Below are 15,018 nucleotides of genomic sequence, written 5' to 3' on the forward strand. Positions count from 1 at the left end.
ACATAAAGGAGCTAGAGAAAAAACAGCAAATGGACCCCACGCCCAGCAGAAGAAGAGAGGGAATTAAAATTCGAGCAGAACTCAATGAAATCGAGACCAGAAGAACTGTGGAACAGATCAACAGATCCAGGAGTTGGTTCTTTGAAAGAATTAATAAGATAGATAAACCATTAGCCAACCTTATTAAAAAGAAGAGAGAGAAGACTCAAATTAATAAAATCATGAATGAGAAAGGAGAGATCACTACCAACACCAAGGAAATACAAACGATTTTAAAATCATTATGAACACCTCTACACCAATAAATTAGGCAATCTAGAAGAAATGGACGCATTCCTGGAAAGCCACAAACTACCAAAACTGGAACCGGAAGAAATAGAAAACCTGAACAGGCCAATAACCAGGGAGGAAATTGAAGCAGTCATCCAAAACCTCCCAAGACACAAGAGTCCAGGGCCAGATGGGTTCCCAGGGGAATTCTATCAAACGTTTATTTTTTTAAATTTTTTTTAAATTTATTTATGATAGTCACAGAGAGAGAGAGAGAGAGAGAGGCAGAGACACAGGCAGAGGGAGAAGCAGGCTCCATGCACCGGGAGCCCGATGTGGGATTCGATCCTGGGTCTCCAGATCGCACCCTGGGCCAAAGGCAAGCGCCAAACCACTGCGCCACCCAGGGATCCCCTCTATCAAACGTTTAAAGAAGAAATCATACCTATTCTACGAAAGCTGTTTGGAAAGATAGAAAGAGATGGAGTACTTCCAAATTCGTTCTATGAGGCTAGCATCACCTTAATTCTGAAACCAGACTAAGACCCCAACAAAAAGGAGAATTACAGACCAATATCCTTGATGAACATGGATGCAAAAATTCTCAACAAGATACTAGCCAATAGGATCCAACAATACATTAAGAAAATTATTCACCATGACCAAGTAGGATTCATCCCTGGGACACAAGGCTGGTTCAACACTCGTAAAACAATCAATGTGATTCATCATGTCAGCAAGAGAAAAACCAAGAACCATATGATCCTCTCATTAGATGCAGAGAAAGCATTTGACAAAATACAGCATCCATTCCTGATCAAAACACTTCAGAGTCTTGGGATAGAGGGAACTTTCCTCGACATCTTAAAAGCCATCTACGAAAAGCCCACAGCAAATATCATTCTCAATGGGGAAACACTGGGAGCCTTTCCCCTAAGATCAGGAACAAGACAGGGATGTCCACTCTCACCACTGCTGTTCAACATAGTTCTGGAAGTCCTCGCCTCAGCAATCAGACAACAAAAAGACATTAAAGGCATTCAAATTGGCAAAGAAGAAGTCAAACTCTCCCTCTTCGCCAATGACATGATACTCTACGTAGAAAACCCAAAAGCCTCCACCCCACAATTGCTAGAATTCATATAGCAATTTGGTAACGTGGCAGGATACAAAATCAATGGCCAGAAATCAATGGCATTTCTATACACTAACAATGAGACTGAAGAAAGAGAAATTAAGGAGTCAATCCCATTTGCAATTGCACCCAAAAGCATAAGTTACCTAGGAATAAACCTAACCAAAGAGGTAAAGGATCTATACCCTAAAAACTATAGAATACTTCTGAAAGAAATTGAGAAAGACACAAAGAGATGGAAAAATATTCCATGCTCATGGAGAGGAAGAATTAATATTGTGAAAATCAATGTTACCCAGGGAAGTTTACACGTTTAATGCGAACCCTATCAAAATACCATGGAGTTTCTTCAGAGAGTTAGAACAAATTATTTTAAGATTTGTGTGGAATCAGAAAAGACCCCGAATAGCCAGGGGAATTTTAAAAAAGAAATCCATAGCTGGGGGCATCACAATGCCAGATTTCAGCTTGTACTACAAAGCTGTGGTCATCAAGACAGTGTGGTACTGGCACAAAAACAGACACATAGATCAATGGAACAGAATAGAGAACCCAGAAGTGTACCCTGACCTTTATAGTCAACTAATATTCGATAAAGGAGGAAAGACTATCCACTGGAAGAAAGACAGTCTCTTCAATAAATGGTGTTGGGAAAATTGGACATCCACATGCAGAAGAATGAAACTAGACCACTCTCTTTCACCATACACAAAGATAAACTCAAGGTGGTGAGAGATTCTAAATGTGAGACAAGATTCCATCAAAATCCTAGAGGAGAACACAGGCAACACCCTTTTTGAACTCAGCCACAGTAACTTCTTGCAGGATACTTCCACAAAGGCAAGAGACATAAAGGCAAAAATGAACTATTGGGACTTCATCAAGATAAGAAGCTTTTGCACAGCAAAGGATACAGTCAACAAAACTAAAAGACAACCTACGGAATGGGAGAAGATATTTGCAAATGACATATCAGATAAAGGGCTAGTTTCCAAGATCTATAAAGAACTTATTAAACTCAACAGCAAAGAAACAAACACTCCAATCATGAAATGGGCAAAAGACATGAAGAGAAATCTCACAGAGGAAGACATGGACCTGGCCAACAAGCACATGAGTAAATGCTCTGCATCACTTGCCATCAGGGAAATACAAATCAAAATCACAATGAGATACCACCTCACACCAGTGAGAATGGGGAAAATTAACAAGGCAGGAAACAACAAATGTTGGAGAGGATGGGGAGTAAAGGGAACCCTCTTACACTGTTGGTGAGAAAGTGAACTGGTGCAGCCCCTCTGGAAAACTGTGTGGAGGTTCGTCAAAGAGTTAAAAATAGATCTGCCCTATGACCCAGCAATTGCACTGTTGGGGATTTACCCCAAAGATGCAGATGCAATGAAACGCCGGGACACCTGCACCCCGATGTTTCTAGCAGCAATGTCCACAATGGCCAAACTGTGGAAGGAGCCTCGGTGTCCATTGAAAGATGAATGGATAAAGATGATGTGGTTTATGTATGCAATGGAATATTACTCAGCCATTAGAAACGACAAATACCCACCATTTGCTTCAACGTGGATGGAACTGGAGGGTATTATGCTGAGTGAAGTAAGTCAATCGGAGAAGGACAAACAGTGTATGTTCTCATTCATTTGGGGAATACAAATAATAGTGAAAGGGAATATAAGGGAAGGGAGAAGAAATGTGTGAGAAATATCAGAAAGGGAGACAGAACATGTAGACTCCTAACTCTGGGAAATGAACTAGGGGTGGTGGAAGGGGAGGAGGGCGGGGGGTGGGGGTGAATGGCTCGACGGGCACTTGTTGGGATGAGCACTGGGTGTTATTCTGTATGTTGGTAAACTGAACACCAATAAAAATTATTTTTAAAAAATAGCTGATCATTTGTCCTAAAATCCTAAAAACTGTCATGGTTACCAAAAACAAGTAAAGTCTGAGAAACTTTCAGATCTAAAAGAGCCTATGAAGACATGCCAACTAAATGTAATGTGATATCCTGAATGGGATCTTGGAAAAGATAAAGAATACTAAATAAAACTAAGGAAATCTAAATAGAGTATCGGCTTCAATTAAAAATAATGAATTGATGTTGGTTCATGAACTGTAACAAATGTATCATATTAATGCAACATGTTGACAATAGGGGAAACTGGATGTAGAACATATGAGAGCTATCATCACAATAATTCTATAAATCTAAAACTTCTAAAATAAAGTTTTATTTTAATTAATTTATTATTTTTAAAGATTTTCTTTATTTATTTGAGAAAGAGACAATATGAAAGAGAGAACACAAGCAGAGGGAATGTAGAAGGAAGCGGGGAGAAGTATACTCCCCTCTGAGCATGGAATCTGATGTTTGGCTCCATCCCAGGACCCTGAGATCATGACCTGAGCTGAAATCAAGATTTAAATCCTCAACTGACTGAACCACTCAGGTACCTTGAATATTTATTTTTAAAATGGGGTTTTATATCCCTTTTCTATCTTTAGAATACTTTGAATCACCCTCATTCCAAGAAGGTGAATGGCATGTGCTCATTATGATTGAAAAGAAATGCTCTTATCTAGGCATGGTCACATGCTAGGATCAATCACTTTGTTGTCCAAGTTCAGCCCAGGGGAAATATAGATGTCACTTACATGGCACAGACAGAGCAGTGGTGGCAGCGATCCGGCTTGATCAAATGGCACCTGTCACAGAATCTAACAGCTATAGGAGAAATAAAATGGTTAGCATTGGTTAGGGCTCAGTATGACACTATGTATCTTGTTAGCCTATCTGGATGACTTGTTATACACTGATTACAAGTAGTCAAAGTCATCTCAAATTACCAAGAAAAAGGCATTTCACAGAAGAGAATTGTGGTATGTATTTTTTTCTCTTGTTAGATTAGTCTTGATGGCATCTTTTAGGGGATGAAGGTAAAGGGGAAAGTTTTCATATCCGGATATCTGATAATAAGATTTGGCATTATAAAACAAACTATACCGTCAACTGCTTGACAATTGGGAAAATTATGGGAAAATAATTTAAATTCTGTTTACTCCAACTTTCCTATATGAAAATAATCAATTCAATTGACCATTTCACAAATAAAGGAAGTAAAGACTTGAGCCATATCAAGTGACTTCCACAAGATCACATAGCAAGTAAACGGCAGGACAGTGACCACTATGGTTTTCCTGATTCCTTAGTTGATTCAGGGTTCTCTTCACTCTGTAAGTCTCCAATTCATACCATATACCTTTGGTTTATAACCAATCTCTGTTCTATCATATCATTCTGTTTACTACTGTGAGAAATTATACAAATAATTTCCTGTCTACTTTTCACTATATTTCAGTATGCACATATATATATTTCATACATATAATATATATATAATATTTCTCCCTCTTCCTTCTCTCCTTCCTTTTTTATTTCCCTTAGATGAAAGGCATTTTCTTTTTCTTCTCATTTTTTCTCTGTTCATTGATGAGTATGACTGTTTAATGTAATTATTATTAAGTGAAACAACTAAAATCACATATAATTTGAGCTAACATAATAATTCATCTGAAGTGTACATTAAGCACACATAACTGATTCAGCATAATGGACCACTAATTCAGCAGTTTGTGTTTATGTCTAGCAATGGGGAGGATGACAGAAGTATGGTTATAGATGAGTCAAGGAAAAAGGGAGAAGGACATTCATGCTTAATTCATTCAGATGTTTTTAAAGATATAGTAATGCCATTGCCCAGTTTAAGCCACCATTATCTCTCATTTGGATGTCTGCAATAGATGCCTTATTATTTACTCTGCTTTCATTCATGTTCCACATAATATGTTCTCTACAGAATAGCCAGATGATCTGTTAAAATGTAAAACAGATTATATCATTTTTACTTAAAACCTTCAATGGACTTCTAATGCCATTAGAATAAAATCCAAATTCCTTACCAAGGTCTGCATCATCTGGCCTCTGCTTGCCTCTTCAGTTTTTATTGGTATCACTCTCCAGTTTTTATCCTCCAGTTCCATGGCTATCTGTCTATTCTAATACTGCAAGCTTGTTCTGGTATAAGGGACTTTTGTACTTGCAGTTCCTTCTGCCTAGGATGTTAGTCCCTCTGCTTTTTACTTCCTGCTAGTTACTTTTTATTATTCAGGTCTCAAATCAAATGATATTTCCTCATAGGATCCTTCTCTATGTCATATGGCTGCAAACAAATGATTCAAAGGTCCAGAGAATAGTGAGAAATGAGTGAAGCAGCCAGTTGGAGACTGTGAGAGAACTTGAGAATGTAGGCCTTATTTAAAGAGAGTGGATCCTACTCAACTTTAGCTAATTAACTTTTGCCATGTGAAAATGCAGATTGAATGCTACCATAGTCCGAATTTTCAAGAGAAGCCAGAAATATAGAATTTCATGTGGAAATATTCTAATTGTTAAAAATCAGTAACAAATGCAAAGTTTTAAAAGATACTTTAGAGATCAAACAAAATTTATCTCGGGTCCAATTCATCCCGTATATCTTTAGTTTGTAACCAATCTGTTCTATCCTATCATTCTGTTTACTACTGTAAGAAATTACTACTGTGAGAAATTACATGAAAAAATTTCATGTCTACTTTTCACCATATTTCAGTATGTATGAAGACTATTAAAAAATCATGACCACCATGACATCAATGCTTTAACAAAATTAATAAAAAGTCCCTAATAACTAATACCCAGACCATATTAAAATTCCCTCAATTGCCACATTGGATCTTAACAAATGACTACTGAATAAATAAATGACAAACAGATGAACATAAATGTCAGTATAATTCTCAAAGCCTTGAGACACAATCTTCCTTATTAGAAGCATTATAATGACTCGTCAAAAGAGGTTTGATTTTCAAATTTCGAAAGGTGGAGAATTGGTTCAGCTAGTAATATCGATTTAAACTAATAGTCAAACTCCATAGTGGATATTTACCCAAGAAAGATGACATATCTCTGCACAAATACTTGCACAAGAATATTAATAGCAAACTTGCTCATGATAGCTAAGCACTGGAAACACCAAATGTGCATCAGCTGGTGAATGGATAAACAAACTATGCTATATTCACACAATGAAATATTACTTAGCAATAAAACGAGTAAAATACACAGCAATGTGAATGAATTCCAAAATATATTATGCTAAGTAAAAGAAGCCATATACAATAGTACATACTGTATGATTACAATTATATAAAATTCTAGAGCACGTAAAATTAATCTATGATGGAAAACTATCAGAATAGTGGTTGTCTTGGTGGTGGTTGATGGGATTGACTGGGAAGGAGCATGAGAGACCTTTCTGGGAGTGTGGTAATATTTATAGAAGTTTTGGTAACACAGATGTGTACATTTGTCAAAATACTGAATGGCATGCTTAAGATTTGTATATGTCTTTGTATGCAAATTTCACCCTGAAAAGAATGATAAAATATTAAGGTAGATGTGTACTGATATCTGCTGCTTAATTTGAAATGTATGAATAAATAAGATGGCTTTATGGATGATGGCTAGAGAGATGGGTTTGTAGACAGATATGTGATAAAGTAACATAGTAAAATGTTAGTGGTAGACTCCAGTGCTAAGTATACAGATGAGCCTGTGGATATATATGACTTAGACTTTTTCAGATCCTTGCTAGTCTCAAAAGGTGACTTGCCGCTTCTCTAGGTGACTTTGGATGAACTGACCTCCACTCCCAGTTCTTGTGTAAACCGGTAGCTTTTTGGCCATATCGACGAGCATCTGCTTCTGGACCTCAGGTCTCTCTTCATTTTCATAGCGTTCCTTGTCTGAATAGGACAAGTGGAACTAGAACCAGAAGTGAGAGGCCAGAATTTATTTTCCAAGGTTTGCAGAATATGTTAAAAACATTTTAACATTTAAACAATAACTATTTAGATGAAAATATTTGTTATTTACCCTTGGAGTCCAGGTACCAATTTGGCTCATAACTTTCTTAGCATAATTATCTTAATTATTATAATCTGGCTTTTGTATTAATTTTCATAAGTCCATGTGATAGGTAGTATTGTTTTATAAATAAAGAAAAGAAAATTTAGCAAGATTAAGTACTTTGTCCATGGTTATACTCACTTAACTAGTATGTAGCAAAACTAAGCTCCAAACCCAGTTCACTGGGCTCCAAGACTTGTGCCTTTTCTACTCCATTATACCATAATATGATGTTATATACAGATATGTGATGTTTTGCTGTCAGGCCCTGTTGATGATTAATGATGATTGTTATTAAGTTGTAGTTATTTTTCAGAGGTTGCACTCTTAGGGAAGATGGATGAGACTGCTTGTGACACTATATTCTAATTTTGCAAATGAGTAGAAATTTGGGTAGTCTCACTATTTCAGAAATTTTTAGTCTGATACGAAGCTTATTGCCAACATTGGCACCACACTTTGCTAATCTTGCAAAAGATATGTCAACAATTTTCTAGAGTAACATAGACTTGAAAGCTTTCTTCTCTCTGGGCCAAAAGGTAGGCAGAGGTGAAAAAGAGAAAGGTCTGTGATCAGATCTTTGGGGTTTAAACCTCATCTCTTCCACTTAATAGTTAAAAAAAATCACTTTGAAAAACCAGACACTCTTAACCCAAGTTTCTTCCTCTGTGAAATAGAGGAAATAATACCTACTTTATAAGATTGATATAAAAGTACTGGACAATGAGTAAATAAAAGTTTCTTTTACAAGTCCAATTTCTTAAATCATTTAAAAGATTTGATACTAGAATTTTAGATTTAACTATTCTAGTTAGTAGTATAAAGTTCAAACAATTATTATTTTGAAGATTTTATTTATTTATTCATGAGAGACAGAGAGAGAGAGAGGCAGAGACATAGGCAGAGGGAGAAGCAGGCTTCCTGCAGGGAGCCCAATATGGGATTCAATCCCAGGACCCTGGGATCACGACCTGAGCCAAAGGCAAGGTTGAGCCAAGGCTCAACCACTGAACCACCTAGGTGCCCCTAAACAATTATTTTTTATTTTGATAAAAGTAGCACTTGGGGAAGCACTTTAATTTGGGGGCTGACCTTGGGAATATAACTTTTGTGTTGCATACTGCACCTGATTGAAAAGCAGAGGCAGAGTTGTTACTGCTAGTATATGATGAAAACCTTGTGGTTATTCAACACGTAAGCTTTGGATTGGAATAAGATGTCATCTCTGGATGCCCTATCTGGTACTAAACACGTCATTTTGAGGATTAGAATGCAATTAACCAGTAAACACATTTTGGGTGGGCAATTGGTGATAGATTGTGATGTATTTGGTATTAGGGAAATAAATATCATGGCTATGAAATAGGCCCCAAAGACTCACCTTTTTTTTTTTTACCAATTAAAAATGATGAAGATGTAGTTTTAGGTGTTAGAAATTTGCAATTCTTATTTAAATCTTACTATCATTCCACCCAGTTTAGTCCTACAAAACTCCCAACCATTCAGCCTTTCTGTTGGCCTACAAGCTTTCTAAATAGTGTGAAGGGGACAGTTATTTACACTGAGCTAAAATCCACATAACATAAAATTCCATTTTATTTTTTTTTAAGATTTTTATTTATTTATTTATTTATTTGAGATAAAGCATGAAAGAAAGAGAGATCACAAGCAGGCAGGAAGGGTAGAGGGAGAAGCATACTTCCTGCTGAGCAGGGACTGCCCCCCCCAACGTAGGGCTCGATTCCAGGACCCTGGAATCATGACCTGAGCTGAAGGCAGATGCTCAAATGACTGAGCCACCTAGGTGCCCTAAAATTTCATTTTAAAGCATACATTTCATAGCGTACAATTCAGTGGTATTTAGTACATTCACAGTGTTGGGCAGCCATCACTACTATCTAGTTCCAGAATATTTTCATCACTCGAAAAGGACACCCCATATGTATTAAGCAGTAATTTCTTACTTCCCTCATCCCCAGATTCTGGCAACCATTAATCTACTTTCCACCTCATTAGATTTCTTTCCTTTCTGGATATTGCATACAAATGGTATCAAACAATATGTGGTCTTTAGTGTCTGGTGTTTTTCATTTAGCATAATGTTTTCAAGGTTCATCCATGCTGTGTGTGGCATGTATCAGTAATGCACTTTTTGTAATTGGCTGGATAATACTCCATTTATGGACATACCATCCTTGGTTTATCCATTCATCTGTTGATGGATATTACATCTTTTGACTATAGGTAATAGTGCCCTATGGACAATAGGCAAAATTGCAGGATACAAAATCAACACACAACAATTAGTTACATTTCTATATACTAACAATGAATAATAAGAAAACAGTTACATTTACAATATTATGAAAAAAAAATACTTAGTAAAAAACTTCATCAAGGAGGTGAAAATCTACACTGAAAACTAAAAACTGTTGCTAAAAACAACTAGATACAAATAAATGGAAATACAGCTCATGTTCATGGATTAGAAAAGTTAATATTAAGAATGTCATTACTATCCAAAGTAGTCTACAGATTTGATGCAAGCTCTATCAAAAGCACAATGATTTTTTTGCATAAATAGAAAATTCCATCTTAAAATTCATATGAAATCTTTAGGGACCCCCAAATAGCCAAAATAATCTTGAAAAAGAACAAAGTTGTAGGTGTCACTTACTTGTTTCTAACCTTACTACAAAGCTACAGTAATCAAAACAGGATGTTACAGACACAAAGGCTAATGGAATAGAAGTAAGAGCCTACTAATAAATTCTTACATATATGGCAGATGATTTTTGAAAAGGATGTCAAGACCATTCAATGGGGAAAAGATGGTCTTTTCAACAAATGGTACTGGCAAAATTGGACATGCACATGCAAAATAATGAAGTTGGACTCATAAATTCTTACATATATGGCAGATGATTTTTGAAAAGGATGTCAAGACCATTCAATGGGGAAAAGATGGTCTTTTCGACAAATGGTAGTGGCAAAATTGGACATGCACATGCAAAATAATGAAGTTGGACTCAAACCTTACAACATATAAAAAAATTAGCTCAAATGGATTAAGTACCTACACCTAAAAGGCTACAAAACCTTTACAAAAAAACATGGGTGGGTTGCCTGGGTGGCTCAGTTGGTTTAGCATCTGCCTTCAACCCAGGTCATGGTCCCAAGGACCCTGGGATGGAACCCTGAGTTGGGCTCCCTGCTCAAGGGGCATCTGCTTCTCCCTCTCCCTCTGCTCCCACCCCATTCATGCCCTCTCTCATGTGTGCTCTCTCATAAATAAATAAATAAATAAATAAATAATCTTTAGAAAAAAACATAGGGAATAAGTTTCATGACATTGGAGCTCGCAATGATTTCTTGGATATGACATAAAAAGCAGAGGAAACAAAAGTAAAAGTAAATTGGGCTACATTAAAGTTTAAACTTCTGGACATTAAAAAACACAACCAACAGGGTGAAAAGACAACCTGTGGAATGGGAGAAAATGTTCACAAATTATATACTCAATAAATGTCGTTTATCCAGAATATTTAAAGATTCTTACCACTCAACAGCAAAAAGACAACCCAACTAATAAATGGTGATAGATTGGGATGTATTTGGTATTAGGGAAATAAATATCATGGCTATGAAATAGGCCCCAAAGACTCACCTTTTTTTTTTTTTTTTTACCAATTAAAAATGATGAAGATGTAGTCTTAGGTGTTAGAAATTTGCAATTCTTATTTAAATCTTACTATCATTCCACCCAGTTTAGTCCTACAAAACTCCCAACCATTCAGCCTTTCTGTTGGCCTACAAGCTTTCTAAATAGTGTGAAGGGGACAGTTATTTACACTGAGCTAAAATCCACATAACATAAAATTCCATTTTATTTTTTTTTAATTTTTTATTTATTTATTTATTTGAGATAAAGCATGAAAGAAAGAGAGATCACAAGCAGGCAGGAAGGGTAGAGGGAGAAGCATACTTCCTGCTGAGCAGGGACTGCCCCCCCCCCACTTCCAATAGGTTTTTTTGGGGGAATCTTTAGAGTTTTCTACATGTAAGACCATACTATCTGTGAACAGAGGTAATGTTACTTTTTTTCTATCCAATTTGGATGCCTTTATTTTTTTTTCTTGCCTACTTGGACTGGTTAGAGAAAGTGTTCCTCACTTCTCTTTCTGTCTGTCTGCCTGTCTGTCTGTCTGTCTCTCTTTTAGGAAGATTCTAAGAAGGACTCATGTTAATTCTTCTGATTGAATTTACCTGTGAAACCATCTGGTCCTGAGCTTTTCTTTGTTGATTATTTTTTGAATAATCTCTTTACTTATTTTATGTATATACAAGTTTAAAAAATATTTTCTTCTTGAGTCAGTTTTGGTAGTTTGTGTATTTCTAGGAATTTTTCCATTTCATCTAGGTTTCTAATTTGTTGGTGCACAATCCCTCATACTATTATTATTCTTTGTTTCTGTTAGGTCTGTAGTAATGTCCCACTTTCATTTCTGATATTAGTAGTTTGTGTCCTATCTCTCTTTTTTCAGTCTAGCTAAAAGTTTCTTAATTTTGTCAATCATCCCAAATTCCTAATTTTGTTTTTGCTATTTCTATTGTTTTCTATTCTATATTTGGTTTTATCTCTGCTCCATTCCTCACTATTTACTGCTGCTAACTTTGGGGTTAGATTGCTCTTCATTTTCTGATTCTTTAAGGTGTAAAGAATATTGAATTGACATATTACTCCTTTTATAATATAAGTATTTATAGATATAAATTTTCCTCTGAACCCCGCTTTATTGGATCCTAAAATTTTTGGTATGTTGTTTCTCATTTAACCTCAAAGTATTTTTTAAATTTCCCTTATGATTTTTTAGTTAATTTCACAAATTTGTAAATTTATACTTTTCCTTAAGTTACTGATTTCTAGTTTCACTCCACTAAAGTCAGAGACAATCCTTTATATGATCACTTTCTTTAAATTTATTGAGACTTGTTTTGCATCCTAATGTAGGGTCTATACTGGAGGATGTCCCGTTTGCTCATGAGAAGAGTGTATGTTATTCTATTTTGGGGTGGAGTATTCTATACATGTGTGTTACATCTAGTTGGTTTACAGTGTTATGAAATCCTCCATTTCCTTATTGGTCTTATATCTAGGTGTTTTATCCATTATTGGAAGTGGGTTATTGAAATCTCCAATTATTGTAGAACTGTATTTTTTTTCTTCAATTCTGGGTGTTTTTACTTCCTGTATTTTGGGCCACACTCTATGTTTATAACTGCTGCATGTTCTTGCTGAATTGACTATCTTATCAGTATGTAATGTCCACCTCTCTTTTTCTTTGAGTTAAATATTTTATTCATTTTATTTTTTCCAGCTTTATTGAGATATGGCTGGTGGATAAAAATTGGATATATTTAAGGCATGTCATGTGATGTTTTAATATACATATAAATTATGAAATGCGTACCACATCAAGCTGATGAACATCTGTCACCTCACAGAGTTAAGATTTTTGTTGTGGTACAACACTTGAAATTATTCTCTTAGTACTTTAATCATACAATATTACTAATTATTAATTATAGTCGCCATTCTATACATTAGGTCTCCATAACATTCATTTTATAGCTATAATTTTGTATATTTTTGCCAATATTTCCCCTAAGCCCCACCTCCCAGTTCCTGATAACCACCATTCTGCTTTATTACGATGAGTTTGACCTTTTTTTTTTTTTTTTTTTTAAAGATTCACATATAAGTGAGATAATGCACTAGTTGTCTGTGTCTGGCTTATTTCACTTAGCATAATGTCCTCCAGGTACATCCATGTTGTTGCAAATGGAAGGATTTCTTTATTTTTAAAGACTGAATAATATTCAATTAAACATATATCCCACATTTTCTTTATCCACTCATCTGTTGATGAACAAATAGGTTGTTTCTATATATTTATGACTGTAAATAATGCTGCATTAAACATAGTGCATATGTCTCTTCAGCAACCTGTTTTCATATCTTTTGGATATATAACTAGAAGTGGGATTGTTTGATCATATGTTATACCGTTCTATTGCTAATTTCTGAGGAACTTTGATATTGTTTCCCATAACGGCGGTAGCAATTTACATTCTGTCAAACAGTGAAAAAGGATTCCCTTTCTTCCACATCCTCACCAACACTTGTTTATGCCTAGACTTTTTGATAATAGCAATCCTGATAGTTGTGAGGATTTGGTTTTGGTTTACATTTTTCTGATGATTAGTGAGGTTGGGTACCTTTTCATGTACCTGTGTGCCATTTGTACATTCTTCTTAAAAACATCTATATAGGTCTTTGACCATTCTTAATAAGGCTATTACTATTATTATTACTATTAACAGTAACTAATACTGTTATTAAGTTGTATGAGTTACATATATTTTATATAATAACTGTTTATCAAATAGTTACAAATATTTCCTCCCATTCCATAGATTGCCTTACTACTGTATTTGTTGTTACTTTTGCTATGCAGAAACTTTTTAGTTTGATGTAGTCCGACTTGTTTATTTTTGCCTTTGTAATCTGTGACTTTGGTGTCAAATCCAAAATATTACACTAAGACCATTGTCAAAGAATTTTCCTCTTTCTTTTTTTAGGATTATTATGGTTTAAGGTGTTTTGTTTAAGTCATTAATTCATTTTATTTTATTTTTTAAAGATTTTATTTATTTATTCATGGAACACACACACACACACACACACACACACACACACACACAGAGGTACAGACACAGGCAGAGGGAGACACAGGCTCCATGCAGGGAGCCAACGTGGGACTCAATCCCGGGTCTCCAGGATCACACCCTGGGCTGAAGGCAGGGCTAAACCACTAAGCCATCTGGGCTGCCCAAGTCATTAATTCATTTTAAATGAAATTTTCTGAGATAAAGATCCAATTTTTCTTTTGCATGTGAATATCCAAGTTTCCCAGCACATTTATTAAAAAGATTATCATTTTCTGATTGGGTATTCTAGGCAACTTTGTTAACGATTAATTGCATATGCATAGGTTTATTTTGAGCTCTCTCCTAGTGGTCTATGTGTCTCTTTTTATGACCGTATAATACTGTTTTGATTGCTATAAATTTATAATGTAATTTGAAATCAGGAAGTGTAGCACCTCCAGCTTTATTTTTCTTGCTCAAAATTGCCTTAATTATTTAGTATCTCTAATGATTCCAAATGAATTTTAGGATTGTTTTTCATATTTCTGTAAAAAATGGCATTGGAATCTTGAGAGGTATTGCTCTGAATCTGTAGATAGCTGTGGGTGTGTGGACATTTTTACAATATTAATTCTTCCAATTCATGAACATAAGAAATCTTTCCATTTAATTGCCTTATTCAATTTCTTTCATCATTGTTTGTAGTTTATCTTGTATAGTCCCGTCAGAACTTTGGTTAAATTTATTCCTAAGTATTTTATCCTTTCTGATGCTATTGTAATGCAATTGTTTTAACTTTTTGGGGTGATAGTTTGTATTTATGGTATAGAAATACAACTGATCTATGTCTTTTTCTCTTTTCCTTGCAACATTATTGAATTTA

General features: G+C 35.3%; 1 protein-coding gene across 1 annotated transcript in view; it reads right to left on the minus strand.

Moving 5' to 3' along the window:
• The window catches only part of ZDHHC15 (zinc finger DHHC-type palmitoyltransferase 15), a 203,462-nt gene that overhangs the window by 87,334 nt on the left and 101,110 nt on the right, over positions 1-15,018 (minus strand). Inside the window, exons 4-5 of the mRNA XM_041742288.1 lie at positions 7,160-7,280; positions 4,073-4,142 (exon numbers count right to left, since the gene is read on the minus strand). Of these exons, the coding sequence (XP_041598222.1) occupies positions 4,073-4,142; positions 7,160-7,280 (191 nt within the window). The remainder of the gene's footprint in view (positions 1-4,072; positions 4,143-7,159; positions 7,281-15,018) is intronic.

Source organism: Vulpes lagopus, chromosome X (genome assembly GCF_018345385.1).
Source record: "Vulpes lagopus strain Blue_001 chromosome X, ASM1834538v1, whole genome shotgun sequence".
NCBI classification, from domain to species: Eukaryota; Metazoa; Chordata; class Mammalia; order Carnivora; family Canidae; genus Vulpes; species Vulpes lagopus.